At 34.2% G+C, this 14640-nt stretch overlaps 2 protein-coding genes and 1 long non-coding RNA gene across 3 annotated transcripts; all 3 read right to left on the bottom strand.

The window, feature by feature from the left end:
- Positions 1–1076: 1076 nt before the first annotated feature.
- Positions 1077–7115, bottom strand: LOC136809774 (uncharacterized). Its single transcript, XR_010847020.1, has 3 exons — positions 7052–7115; positions 2879–2938; positions 1077–1112 (listed from the first exon to the last, which is right to left on the bottom strand). It is a non-coding gene; the product is annotated as an uncharacterized lncRNA (long non-coding RNA).
- Positions 7116–9320: 2205 nt separating this feature from the next.
- LOC136809775 (uncharacterized) lies at positions 9321–11002 on the bottom strand. Its single transcript, XM_067066330.1, has 4 exons — positions 10939–11002; positions 10319–10415; positions 9896–9943; positions 9321–9612 (listed from the first exon to the last, which is right to left on the bottom strand). The coding sequence occupies exons 1-4, from the start codon at positions 10978–10980 to the stop codon at positions 9359–9361; spliced, it is 441 nt and encodes a 146-aa protein (XP_066922431.1). The 5' UTR covers positions 10981–11002; the 3' UTR covers positions 9321–9358.
- Positions 11003–11062: 60 nt separating this feature from the next.
- On the bottom strand, positions 11063–14608 carry LOC136809788 (uncharacterized). Its single transcript, XM_067066345.1, has 6 exons — positions 13928–14608; positions 13523–13652; positions 12920–13130; positions 11846–12065; positions 11374–11409; positions 11063–11170 (listed from the first exon to the last, which is right to left on the bottom strand). The coding sequence occupies exons 2-6, from the start codon at positions 13575–13577 to the stop codon at positions 11063–11065; spliced, it is 630 nt and encodes a 209-aa protein (XP_066922446.1). The 5' UTR covers positions 13578–13652; positions 13928–14608.
- Positions 14609–14640: the final 32 nt, after the last annotated feature.

Here is a 14640-nt window from a genome sequence, read left to right as displayed (position 1 = left end):
ATTTTGGTAACGAAACTTTTTTTACCTGTTTTTTATCAATGACACTTTGGTGTTTATACGTCAGCTGGGTAACATACAAGTATTTACATACGTTGTAGGTCATGTCAATAGATAAAACTGAAAATATTGTTGGATCCGTGCAAAACGAAACAATGTCCTTCAATTGATTTTCTTTGGCCAAAACTGCACCCAAACTTGGAATCGCCCGAAAATCACGAACAAAATCCTTGTTTTCCAAAATTTGCAGTAAATAACAATTTAAATTTTCTATCAATTCAGTGGATGTCAAAAAGTGTGTCAAAATCTAGCTAAAAGCAAAACACGCACTGCACACAGAGCTTTTTAATAGAGTGCTCATTTCAATAGGAAAACAATGGTTCTCTTGGGAGAAGTGCCTTCTAGAGGTAGTTGGTTATCTATTATTTTTACATCGTTGGGTACACGTATTTCAAATGTATAGGCAGTACTGATTATGTACCAATAGAGACGAAAGATCTCCTGGTTGAATTTAGGTTGAAAGAAAATCTTGTTTCTTCACATATATTTCGAATTTTGAAAAGAATCTAATTAAGTTAAAAACAATAAATTGAAAAAATAATATACATTATATAGAATATATAGAAACACGTATCAAAGAAAAATTTTGATAATCCTATATCATGTACTACTCGTACGGAATAAATAGTCTGTAGTCAATTAACATAACTTGTAAAACCACGACTCTGGGTAACCTTAGTTGTTTTTCGCGTTTCAAGGCAAAATGGTAATAAATCATAAGTTTTTTAGGGGGGGGTATAAAATAAAAATACAATGGTCACACCCCTCGACAATAATGGGTTTGAAAGTTTTACTGAATTCGGCTTGTACAAAAAGAGGAGGTCAATTTTAAAGGGGAGAAAGTTTATTTGAAAGAGAAACATTCTTGACATATCCAGTTAGCAAAATGAGTATACTGGATGCAATAGTTACTTCATCGTAAACGTTTGAGTTGGATTGTCTGATAATATATCATTTTAAAGCATGGACTGTTCTGAAGATTTCAAAAGCTGAATCATCCATCCGTATTTAGAATATCATCTCATTTCACTTCATGCCCATCGTCCAGTTGATAGCTGAAATGGAAACGGAAGTGCTTGATTAATAGGCAATGGTTAAAGCAGGTATCATGAAAGAAGAAGTGTACAGCACCTGACCCCGAGAATGCAGTAAACCCCGAGAATGTAGGTTTCTCATTTTGTAGCGTTGTAGCCCTAACGATAGTTCAACTTCATAAAAAGTTGTATCAGAGCCTGCTGTTACATATTACTTATCATTTATAGACATAAAATTTAAACTTGAATTAGTTTTTTCCAACGGAAATCTGAATCAAAGTCGATCGGATACAACCTGAATTGAGGCATTTTTTAAATAAATCTTCTCTAAATCGAAATCTATTGGAATTAAGTTATGATGATAGGTTATTTTCTTTCTCCTAATGAACAAACGAAATGGGAAAAATAGTCCATTTCAAAATTTATTGTTCTAAGTCCAGATATTTTGACGAAAATGCTTGACCTACTTTTTGGGGTTAGTTGACCTTCAATTTTGGGCCTTCATAATCCGACACAAAAAAGTTTGTCAAATTATGTAAAATTTATTTGTTGTACTTTCATAACATGAAAGTACTATCTGAGAGATGATTGATGTTGACATTTTGAGTTTTTTCGACGTATCCCAGACCCGCTGGGACCCCACCCCAATTAGAAAACTTGCCTAAGTTTGGAACAATAGAATTTCTATCCACATCGAGACTTTAGTAGAAATCTTTGTCCCCGTTGTGGGAAAAGTTCCAACGGGGCTATGAGGCAGGGGTATAGTTACATTATTCACATATTTTAACAAAAAATTTTCAACCTACAAAATAAAAACAACTTTCTTGTCGCTTCTTTTCGTCCTTCCTTTTACTTTTCCTCATTTCTAGCACGATGAAATTAATATCTTTGTTAAATTTTTGTCTGAATTTCACTTAGAGATTAAGCTCTCAACAACCAAATCTTTTCACCTACATTCTGGGGGGTTAAAAAGGGAAAAAATCCATTTTTCAGAATAACAAAATGCTCTTTAGACTATTGTTTTGGCACAAAATATTTCTAAAATTAGCTGTTATAATTAATCCATTTGAAAAAATATCAACATTTTACTATTACTAGATTTAAAGCCATAAAACCAAACCTACATTCTGGGGGTTATAATGAAAATGTGAGTCAACTTCAAGGACCAAAAAAATTAGCCTATCTATCAAAAGTAATGAAACTTACCCTGGGAAAGGATTTTGGAGGTTCAAAATTTCATTGAAAACATTCATTGTTTTTAAAAATTCAAATCTACATCTTTCAGGTCTGATTCGAATTTCACCTAGATTCTCGGGGTCCGGTGCAGTATGGATGAGAGGCACTAGCGCGGTGTCATATGCGCAGATATGCGTGTTACTTAAAATTTAAGTAAATAAATTTCAATTTTTATAGTACAGAACAGGAAACTATGACCCATTACATTTTATATCCATACAGAAGGGTAAACGAACTTTTCCCTCGGGTAATCTGAAAAAAAATTTCCAGAGGGTTTAAGGAAAGTCAAGGGGGTAAAAGTTATCTTAAAAACCGTGCACACTCACTTAAAAGGTATGAAGAACTTTTTCCAAGGTTTCTTTTTATGGTTTTGACATTTTCAAGGGGTATCTAGTATCTGCCCATTTTAACAAATTATTATTTTTTGCTTGAAAAGTTTTGTCCACCCCCTGTATGGATTTTAAATGTCAGAACACCCAATAAATAGTAAACAAATTAGTGCAGTTAATTCAATTAAACTCTCAAATTCATATGTTCAATAAAAATCATACCAATTTCTGCATTTTGAAATCTTGGAGCTTTGAATTCATGTCCAGGTCAATTCTTTATAGCTGAAATATCAGATAAAGATATATCACTGTGTGTACCTCTTAAATAGTATATTTTGCAAACAGTCCCGCATATCTTTTCAACAACTTCGATTGAAAGTAAAGGTATTCATTACATGTACAAACCTAAAGATCACTACTTTATGAAAAGTATGACTTACTCTTTTCATCCCCTAACTAGAACAAAAAGTTTCATCCCCTAACTAGAACAAAAAGTTTCATCTCCAAAGAAGTGTTAAGTGCAATGCCAAAGTGTTACTTTCTGCTTGACACATTTAAAACCTTATTATTGATGTCAAAAAGACAATCGTGACCACTACGTCAAAAGATACCGGCTAACTTTATTGGGAAGGAACTGGTTTTTAATGTGGCTAATATTTGTAGCCGTATCGATTCATTTAATGATTCCCTTTGTAATCTAGCATAAACCATCTCAAAGGGAAAGTATTGTTGCTCGCAAAATCGCCTTTGAAGAAGAAGCGCGTCATAACATGTCAATCCCGAGAAAATGACAAGATATAGGTAACTCGCAAGAACGTCTGTCACATTGCTGTTTATCTTAAAATGTATCTATATAAATGGTAAAATTTAGCTATAATATGAAATATAAAAATAGAAATGTAAAGAAACTAACCATAGTTTAAAAAGTATATTACATTCTGAGCAAGAAAAAGGTAACTAAGTTCAGCATAGTTCGAGAAGCGCGTCATCGCCCATAATCTTCTATCCAAACCCCCTCGTTTTTTAGACATATGAATCTTTTGGATCATTCGATTTAAAAAAAGTACAAAGCCTCCCCATAGTTATCCAAAAACACAGAAAATATCTTAAGTCTCAGAATACAGCCAGACAGCAGTATCATTCTTTTAATTATATTATTTTTGTGTTTTAACGTTAACAATTATTTTTAGTTATTTAATATATCTTTAAAGTATTTTTCCCCTTTGCGAAGGGTTTCAGATGAACCAGTTATGAATAAGTCTCAGATAAACAATTTGAGGAAGTCATAAATGATCTAATTGATCATAAATATCAGAATCAATAATCAATAACTAATCCAGGATACTGATGCAAAATCAATTGTTATTGATGAGGTATCAATTACTATCGACTACCTTTCGGAATTGATTCTGACGATTAACAATCGATCATTATCAATTAACTTCCAGTGTATCGATGGTAATTTATTTTTCATTAATTGTTATCGATTTGTAACCAATCATCCATTGATTATCGATTTCGGTTTTATTGATAACACACAATGTCACAAGCGCACCATGGCAACACAATCCCAATTTAATGAAAATCTGATCAGATGTTACCAAAGATTACTTGTTAATTCCCAGAAAATACAGCTACTTAGCTGTGAAACTCACACAAAAATTTTAAACCAAATCCAAAAGGTTGATGAAAACTTTTACATTGAACTTTTACTAATCCAAAAAAGTGTAATATTAATACCATAATATTAAAAATATTTTAATCACAAGAAATTATGTATAAATCACATGGACCAGACTCTCACTAAAAACAATCAGCAGCTTTCTTTCACTTAATAACCAACCGAAAACCAATTGATGCATTGGATATCGATCGACTTTGATACTTCAATTGGATTAATTTTCACGAGGATTAAATTTTGCTTCTTTGATTGTGGTAAACATGTTTAAAATGGTCCTTGACATTTTTTGAAATTTACCGTGGCGGTCTACTGCCAAATTTAAAATCATCGAAAAATAATTGAATTTCGATTTTTGGGTGTTTTTAGATCCTTAAGTCTTTCTGAACATCCCCTGAAAATTTCAGAGTGATATCTTTATTATTCAGGCTGCGGTGAGCATTTTTTTTCCTGCTTGGTGCTTAAAAAAAAACCCTAGCAACGGAAAAAAATCTCTTTTTGATGGAAATGATTTATTTAAATCAAGAATAGACTGTACAGAAACTAGAAAAGTGGTTATGTTTGATTTCTGTGAAAAACTGTCAAGTTGCCACCATTTTGTTTTGCGCATTGGGGTCGTCCATATAGTACGTACGCAGTGAAGGGGGGAGAGGGGGTTTAACAAAAGCGTACATCTATTGTTTAAATGACATCATTTCTATTGTTCTCTGCGTACAAGGGGGGAGAGGGTATCAAATTTTTGGGAAATCTTTGCGTACGTACTATATGGACGGCCCAATTAGGCTGGCAGTGTGCTTTTAGTAGCTGACATAATGGTTTGTAGCAGATTTAAATCCAAGCACAGCATGATGTAAGCATGATGTAACAAAGATGGAAATGTGAATTATAATGAACTGGACATTACTTCTCATCTGACACCCGCTACTCATAACCGCCTTAGGTCAAGTCAGCTCATGTCAATTCAAGTCTATATGAATGAAAATATGTACCAGAAAGGTTTTTATGGCTACAGAGTCATCCTGGACTATCAATCAACAATTTGTCACAGTTTTCAGCCAAATTTTATGTTTTCGCAAGATCACAACAAACTTTGCTATGTTTACGTGACTTAAGCGCAACACGTTTTTGTTGATTTTTGTACTGTGGCTGAAGAGGACCTTTTAGTTTGTATTTAGTTTGCGTTGTTCAGCCTTTTAAAACGCAGCCACATTTTTCTCAGGTTTGCATGTACCTTGTCAGGAATATCTCAGGATCAGATAAAGACTTTGACTTGAAATTTTCAGGGAAATTGTTGTTTGGCATGCAATGAATTGATTAGATTCTTTAAAAACTGGTTTCCTGACTTAAAATCTCAAAAAATCAATTTTTTAGGATTCAGACCCTCTGAAAAATATTTTTGAAAACATTTTCAATTCATTCCGCAAACTTTAGAAAAAAAGTCATTTAAAAAAGGAATTAACTTCATAGCTCAACTCAGTGTTTCAGAAAGTCTGACATAGGATTTTAGGAATACCACCTTAATACAAAAAAAAATCACGGCTTAGAACTTGGGGCTGTCCCCATAGTACGTACACACTAAGATTTTGAAAATCAAGTACCCCCTCCCCCTGTACGCAAGCGTACACAAATGGCTATACCCCCTCTAGTAAGTACGTACTTTTCATTCACTCTCCCCCCCCCCCTCGATGGAAGAAAATTTTGAATTCAAATTGTTTGGTTCGAACCTTTATTCATTTATGAAACTCAATGTTTATTAAGAAACCATTTCTTTTCCTTGATGCATTTAAAACAAACAATGATTCTCTTTTTATTCTCTAATTGAAAAGATTTTACGAGCAAAAATGGTCTAAGAAAAGATTTTCTATGTGTAAAATAAGCATTTTAGACTCAGGCAACTTTTTTCTGAAGCCTTTGTTTTAGAATACAAAAGCTATTTAAAAGAACAAAAGGAAATTTTTGTTTTTGCTCACTTTGTGCACGATGAGTGAAGTCATCAAAAAGACTTTTTGTCAAAAGTTGCCTTATGTGACAAGGATCTTGTGTGCCAAATTTCATCCAAAACAACTCACTAGATCAAAAGTTAAGGGGTGGTACAGGAAAAGCGATTCCCCCCCCCATCCCTAGTTCTGAACCGCCTCTAAGAGCCTAGGTTGAATGGGGTTAAGAAAACCTAATTATGACTTCATAAATACAAAAAGAAATATAGAAATATAAGTAGTTTTTGAAGAAATTGGGACATGCATTAAGTTACCGAGTACGTAACATTTCCATTTGACTCCTCCCCCTGTCAAAAGCTATCCCCCTCCCTCTTAGTGTGTACGTTCAATGTGGACGACCACCTTTTCAGATTTCCATTCAGACTTATTTTTGCGGGTCTCATCTGAAAAATCGACAAAACTTTTTCCCTGCGGAAACTAATCCCATTATTAACTTACTTGATAATCTTTTTAATTTTTGAGAAGTGAGGTTCGGTTGCCTTGAATTGAACAAAACATTGGTAAAAAAAGATAGATAGCAAATTATTTATAGAACAGGCTTGATTCCCCTTCACCATTAGTCGATATCCAATCAATCAATCAGCTCTGGTTCAGTCGGCCCACTTTTTGCCTGCCTATTCTAATTGCGAATTATTGATTGGTCATCAATGGTTGGAAAAAAGTTATCAATTATATCGAGTGGAGGTCTTGTATAGAACTGAAAAGTAAAAAAAAACATACCTGGTCATGCTTGTCAGTTTTGAAGTTTGATGTTTTCTGTGTTCTTCTTGACATTGTTTCATTTTATTCAGTTGTGATCCACCAAGATGTCATGAGTTGAGTTGTTAAAAGATTAGTCCATTTTTGCTCAAAGAACCACAAAAATATCCTCCCCTTTTAAATTAAGACAGCTCGGAACACAAATCGCTCCTGGAAAAGTGACCTACTGTAGAGGAACAGTTCATTTTTTTCAATTTTTTTCAATTTGCCAGCAAAAAATTTAGCTGTTCCTACTCCAGTGGGGAAGTTTTCCAGGAGCGTCTTGTTTTAAACTGTCTAAGGAGCAGCTCCGAAAAATTTCCAGCTGGCTAATTCAAGGAACAGCTCAATCTTTGTCCAGAAAAAAATTTAATCTCGACCGGAACAGCTCCAGATTTCCAGCTAGTTGGGTACAGGAACAGCTCCCAAGTTCTATATCACTTGTGAAAATTACATGGAATCAACCCGGAACACATGTGAATTTCCAGCTGGAAAGCTGATATAGAACTTTCAGGATTTTTCCAGGGAACAGCTATGTATTTCCAGGAGCAAATTTTTTGAAAATTTCCCGGAACACCTAGGCCATTTCCAGCTTAGGGGGGTCTCCGGAACAGCTATTCCGTCTTTTGCCCTCGGTGGCTGCTTTCGACATTTGACATTTTGTTCAACCACCTTCACTTCAAGATAGGCCACCATAGAATGAACTTCCTTTTATAAGACGAACCATGTTCATGTGGCTTTCAGTCTGCACTCCATCACAGAGCCTATTTGAGATATTTTACTAACTAGCCCAGAGAAAAATTTTAAACCTCTATCATTTGAATGCATGCCTTTTTAATATTGAAATATAAAAAAATTAAAAGATTTTAACTTGGTCATTAGTCAAAATAGTCATTAAAATTGATTAGCCTCTGCAATGGAGTGCAAGGCTGAAAGCCACATAAATCACAGGAAAAAAATAAAAAATACAAGGTAGTGAAACACAAAATCGACACCTATAGAAAGTGAGTTTTCCTGACTAATTTACCGACCTGAGATGTTGACCACTGTCCCTAGGTTGGAAATAGAAATCACATGGTCGAGAAATAACTGATTACAAGACACTTTCCCCACCTGTAAATTTGGTTTTATTTATAGTGCGATCCTTTTCTCTGACCTCATGATGATAAAAACATGGTGAAGAAACAGCTATTTATCGGCCTTGTGAATGCAACTAAGAACTGGAAAAAGCCATTCCCTGACCTTGCGATGGAAAAATTTAGTCTGTGAATAAGAAGTTTAACAACCCTGTGAAATGAAATTTTGAGCTGGAAAAAGCTATTTCCTCACCTAGTGATAGAATAATTTAGCCTGTAAATAAGATGGTTAGCTACCGTGTGAAATGAAATTTTGAGCTGGAAAAAGCTATTTCCTCACCTAGTGATAGAATAATTTAGCCTGTAAATATGATGGTTAGCTACCCTGTGAAATGAAATTTTGAGCTGGAAAAAGCTATTTCCTCACCTAGTGATAGAATAATTTAGCCTGTAAATATGATGGTCAGCTACCCTGTGAAATGAAATTTTGAGCTGGAAAAAGCTATTTCCTCACCTAGTGATAGAATAATTTAGCCTGTAAATATGATGGTTAGCTACCCTGTGAAATAACATTTTGAGCTGGAAAAAGCTATTTCCTCACCTTGTAGTAATAGAATAATTTAGCATGTGAATAAGAGGTTTAACAACCCTGCGAAATGAAAATTTGAGCCTGACAAAGCTTTTTCCTGGCCTTGTGATGGAAATGTTTTGCCTGTAATTAAGCAGTTAAATTTCAATGAGACCATTCCACCCAGAAAAAGCTATTTCACACTGTAGCTGTGAACCTCAGAACCTTTCACTTATAGTCAACTCTATGAAGGACAACGAAGAAAATGAGACAAATGTGATCTTCGGTTTATGGAATACTATTACCTAATAACAAGCCCAAAATATTACAAAAGACATGACTTTAAAAATACAATACTTGTCGACTTACAAGGTAGATATTAAAATGTACTAGAATAAAATATCTGTAACTTTCGAAGCAATCACTATCATTATTTTTTTCATTTTTCGAGTAAAAACTTTTCTTTGTTTATACCAGTAAACTTACACGTGTAAAAAATTTCCTCTTAAGGATAAAATTAGTATAAAAAGAATTAAACACACCAGTGCTCAAGGCTAATTAAATTAAAGTTGGGTACCTAGAAAATAAGATATTTCATTGAACGATCAAGAGTAAAAAAGAGTCAGAAAAAACGAAAGTATTTAATTACTTTCCATCTCGATAAATAACAACATTATCCTTATCATCCACCGGGATGTCTATAACTGCCACAAATTTGTTTGTGATAATGAACTTTGCCAATTCCACGGCCATTTCCCGGACGGTGCTTTTGATAGGATTCATACTCGTATAACCTACCCGCTTTGCCGTATTTTGAAGAGTCAGCTTGTTCATTGTGAACACCTTCAAATGCCTAAGGAACACCTTACTGGTTTTGAACTTGTCCTCGTCCGTCAATTCTGTAGAAAAAAACAGACATCAGACTAGACTGGTAAAATTTCCGACAGGCTTAGTTGTCAAATCTCGTCAAATAAGCCCAATATCCTGTATATCATAATGTCTTAGATGAGGAGCATTTCCAGAAAGAAAAAAAAACAATATACTTAGAACCAAATAGAAAAACAATAAAAATAATAGGAATTATCTAGCGTGACATCGAACACGTGTCTTGTGTCAAAGCGGCCGTTTGAAAATTTGGCAGAATAGGATGGCCATTGGCTACTCAAAAAGAAGCACTCATACCTGATAATGAATAGTTTTTTATTGGTCTATCCGCCATAGTTTCGTCATCTAAACAAAAAAAACGTTAAATTATTTGGAGTGTTTGATTTATAATATAACCCCTCTAAGGGATGAAATCCACTTTGGGCTAGAATGCAAATTAAATTCTGGCAAAACCCTTCATTTGCATTTTGAAAATCTAAATTTGAAATACATGACGAATTCAGCCCAATGATAGCAAAACATTGCCAAAATTTTATCCAAAATTCAAGAAACATTTTTATTTTTTCAAAATCCAAATGAACTATGACCAAACGCCAGTATTTTCAAAGCCTTTTACTTCATCAATAATCTATTCAGCACCCATTTCAGCTATGTGAAAAAGGTGTTCACAGGAAACAAGACATTTTAGTGGAGAATTATTTAACTTTTTCTTGAAATTACCTGTAAGAGGAATCTCTTCATCATCTTCATGCAATGACTGGGTTTCTTGACTGTCTTCCTCCACCAAGGTGTTTGCCACTACCACTTTTGAATTTGCCTAAAATAAAATAAAAACTCTCCAGGGATACTTCCTTACTGTTTGAAACCTAATAGGCATGGTTTGAAATGAGCTAATACAGAACTAAGGCAAAAGAAATGACACAAAAATTGTTTAATAATTATTAAAAATTATTATTAAAATCGTATATTAATAATATCAAAAAACTATTACCTTAAAGGAAGAAATTTTGGCGGGAATTTAATTTGGCGGATGGACGAAAAAACTAAATTTAGCGGGAATTTAATTTGGCGGTCGCTTAAAAATTTAACCTTAAGATGGCGTCAAAACAGCGAAAAAATAGCAAAAACACCTTAAAAGAGATCATATTTTCAAAATGTTTAATTTGGCGGGAATTTAATTTGGCAGATGGCGAAAAAAAGAAATATTGGCGGGAACTTAATTTGGCGGATTTCAGTCAAATCCGCCAAATTTTCTTTCCGCCAAAATTTCTTCCTTTAAGGTAGCTTAAAAAACCTTGATTAAATAAGATGAAATTAATTAATCAGTTTGAATGTCTTACAGTTGAGGAAGTCCTATTGATAATTGGTGATGGTAGCCTCATAACTGGCGAATCTTGAGTTGCTTCGGACTGATAGAAAAAATGCAAATTATTATGAAAGGAAAATTTTTAATAGGGAAAGACTTTAGAAAACATTACTCAAATTTGGTATTTTTAATTCTTTAAGCGCACTAACCATTTGTGTGTCTTCTGCCAAAACAAACGCATCATTTTGATTTGCCACTTTTTCTTCCTAAAACAACAAGTAGATCCCAAATAAAAATATAATTGTCTAAGTCATTAAAGACTCTGATAAAAAAGAGAAAATCTGCAAAAAATCTCCAAGAATCATAAAATAGTACATCATAAAATTATAGCCTTTTAATAGAAAGATATTTCCTGTTCTACCCAAAAATTAAAGCAGTCATCAGACACTAGTTGAAGATGAGGTCTTACCTGCCCTCTTGGCTTCTTTTGAGCAGTGGATGACTCCTGTGAAAAGAACGAAACAGATTGGTGTAAACTACAGCCTTAATGTGAAGATATTTCCTGTTCTACCTCTACCTCTTTGAGTCTTCAGCTTCCCCACTCTTATGGTTTTTCCCCTGGGCCTGCTTCGCATACAGATTGCTCTCACTCTCTCTATCTCTCCCTCCCACTTTTATCTCCACAGACAGATAAAGACTATTTTAGGTACACAATTTTTCGCGGGCAGAACCCTCCGCAATGCTTGCAAAAGTAACTGAAAAGAAAATTTACTCAAATTTCCCTCTTTGATGATAACAAGGATAAATTTCAGTGTAGAAATTATGCAAAAGTCCATCAAGTGTGGTTGGAGTACATTTGAACAATCAAAACACTGGTTTAAACACTTTGTTTCGAGGAGGTTGAATTAAGAAATTTGAAAGTAGATCAGAGTTTGACTTACATAATTGAGTTGAGATGGTCTTTTAACACGTCGCCTTTGTTGAAAGATCCCAACCAGCTTTTTGCGAATAGCATTTTCACCCATATCCGAAAACGTTTGCTTTTTGGCAATCTTTTGCACAAAGTTTGTCAGCTCATCTTTGGATTTATCCGAGTCAAATTTTGGCGGAGTGGACTCCAATGGCCATCTATTTGCAGCAGCTTCTCGAAGCTCTCGTTGTCTGAAAAAAGAATTGGTTGTAAGGTCATTTTTAAACTAAAATCTAGAATCTATCGCTAGATTTCAAAAAATGTAGTCCTCCAAAACAAAGGAACCGCCAGATACAATCCGTCGTCATGACTACGGCGGATTCTATGCGCGTTTTGGATGGGAAATAAGTGGCTTTAATTTCTCTTGCCTGAAAAGGGATACAGTTTTGCCTATAGCCCTTCGGGCTTGAAACTCAATGCTTTTAACCCCTGTCCAGGGGGGCGGGGTCGGTAGTAAAATCTCAGACATATATGAGTAGTAAAAGTAAAGGGATTTTTACGAATTTTTACATACCACCACCCAGACACTTGGAAGAGGTATTTTACCCTGGTAGTAAAAGTTTTTGGGACAATTTTTCATAGAGACCACCTATTTTTTGGTTGCTTTTCGGACTGATTTTACAAAAAAAGCTAAAAAATTATTATTTCTGTGACACATTTTTCACTTACCTAGTGCAAAAATTAATGTTTTGATGTCTTAGAATTAAAGTCTTTTTATATTGACAAAAAATTTTGAGAAATTTTTGTTTGCAGCAAACAACTTTCCAACAGAAAATTTTTTCAAATTATAAAATTTTTTTCAGAAAAGTCATCCAAAAAATTAAAGAATTACAAAAATAACTGAAATTTGCTAATTTTACCAGTTTTTACTACCCAGGTAGTAAAATTTTTTCAAAATTTAGCACATAGATACGACCCTTATTAGTATTTTAACTACCCTTAGCAGTAAAATTTTTTTTTTAATTTTTCGTCACACCGTGTAGAGATTTTACTACCAACCCCCCCTGCCCTGTCAGGTATTAAAATACAAAACCTGGTTACTTACAGTAAGTTCTTTCTTCCTCTCTGGAATCTTTGAGTTGAAGGGGTAAGCTGTTGCTGTTGAGTGTTGATTTTACAATCCCCAACAATTCGATTTCGCAACTGCTCAAAAAGCAGTATCTGCCTGACGGTGAAATTCATCATTTTGAGTAGTTCAATACGGTTATCGTGCAAGCAAAGTGTTTCGATCAAGTTTTTCTCTGAAATTTGATGCTCTGAATCAAAGAAAGAAAACAATCAACATCAAGAACAGGTTTCAGAAGCACTATACAGAACTATACACTATAGTTTAACTAGTCAAAAAACAATTTTCCTACCTTTTAATAAGACAATAATAATTTTACACCAATTTTTGTACAGGCGACACTGAGGTTTGATTCCCACTCACACTCACACAGCGGTTCAACCCATGCCATGTGAGGGGAATTGGGTAGTCAGTTCAAGGGGCCCCCCTTCAAGGTGCTGGAGCCTGGAGGCCTCCTGCGAACTCAACCAAATAGAAATAGAAAAGGATCAGCAAATCCAATTGTGAGACAGAAGAACTCTTAACATTCAGTTTCAACAAAAAACCAAAGCAACTTTAAAGTAATGTATAATATGTATAAACCTTGAAATTTGGCACGTAGTTCCCCATTGACATTTTGAAACCAATCTCCAGACATTGTTGTTGTAGATGAAAAACCTCGTGCGTGGTCTGATGAGATAAATAATGTTGAATAATGTGATCCTTTAAAATCCTAGAAATCAAAATTTTGTGGTTTACACTAGAATTGATATTTCAGAAAATTAAGTCTGTTCACTGGTACAGTGTAAAATCTTGGACTTGGTACATGAATTGGAATAATCTCATGGCAAAAGTTAATTACCTATTCAACATGCATGCATATGCCAAATGATGAGTGCTGATAAACTTGTAAAAATGGTCATATTTTCTACACCACAAATTTCATGCAGTTTTTTCAATACTTTTTATGTATTGTGATAGTAAAATTCAAGGTAAATATCTACTTACTTGTGAAATGCTCAAGTTCAAATTTTACAACTGCATCTGATTTCGTTTCAAATTCTTTCAATCTGGATTACAGGATCGACCTTCTTCCAATAAAAGGCACGAGGTTTAGGCACTATTTCGCCTTTTTTGTATTTCAAAACACTTGCCCGCAGATTGTTTTTTGACTTAAAAATTTTGCGCGAAAAAAAAACATCGATTCTGTGGTGGAGCACCAAACCGCGCCAATTTTTAATTTACTTTTACTATGCGTGGTCAAACTTCTTTGATTATATCCCAAACAAATGAAACGACGAAACCCGTGGACGACGCAGCCAAGGAAATTATTCGAAAATGGCGACTTGAAAATTTGATTTTTGGCGGTTGTAGGTGGTAAAAAGATGTCAAACGAAAAAAAGGGTAAAAAGTGTTGAAATATGTAAAAGTTTGGAGTTTATGTGTTAAGAAATTGGAATGGTTACATCCCAAGGGTAGGTGAAGAGCTTTGTGGATATTTTTATCTAATTAATACTCTCAGACAAGGAACATATCGAGGCTTGATTCCATTCACCACCACACAAAGTTTCACAAAGGTCTTCAAGACAAGAAGTCAGTTTTAATATTCAGATCTACTATCCAATTTTCATAAATTAGCTAACACGTCAGAGGGAGGGTCAGTACTAAAATCTAGGACATTATTATGTTTAGTATTCAAAAGTATCAAAAGTAAGTAAGTA

The sequence above is a fragment of the Clytia hemisphaerica genome, unplaced genomic scaffold (genome assembly GCF_902728285.1).
Source record: "Clytia hemisphaerica strain Z4C2 unplaced genomic scaffold, Clytia hemisphaerica genome assembly, whole genome shotgun sequence".
In the NCBI taxonomy this organism is placed as follows: Eukaryota; Metazoa; Cnidaria; class Hydrozoa; order Leptothecata; family Clytiidae; genus Clytia; species Clytia hemisphaerica.
Note: the sequence above shows the minus strand (reverse complement) of the source record. Positions and strands in the feature narration are given on the sequence as shown.

Bases quoted from the DNA above. Each gene is read 5' to 3' on its own strand.
- LOC136809775 (XM_067066330.1), bottom strand. From the start codon at position 10,980: ATGAGGCTACCATCACCAATTATCAATAGGACTTCCTCAACT. The intron at 10,416-10,938 runs GTAAGACATTCA...ATTTTATTTTAG, and splicing joins TCAATAGGACTTCCTCAACT to GCAAATTCAAAAGTGGTAGT. The intron at 9,944-10,318 runs GTAATTTCAAGA...TTTTTTGTTTAG, and splicing joins TGAAGAGATTCCTCTTACAG to ATGACGAAACTATGGCGGAT.
- LOC136809788 (XM_067066345.1), bottom strand. From the start codon at position 13,577: ATGTCTGGAGATTGGTTTCAAAATGTCAATGGGGAACTACGTGCCAAA. The intron at 13,131-13,522 runs GTTTATACATAT...TCTTTGATTCAG, and splicing joins ACTACGTGCCAAATTTCAAG to AGCATCAAATTTCAGAGAAA. The intron at 11,171-11,373 runs GTAAGACCTCAT...TTGTTGTTTTAG, and splicing joins AAAAGAAGCCAAGAGGGCAG to GAAGAAAAAGTGGCAAATCA.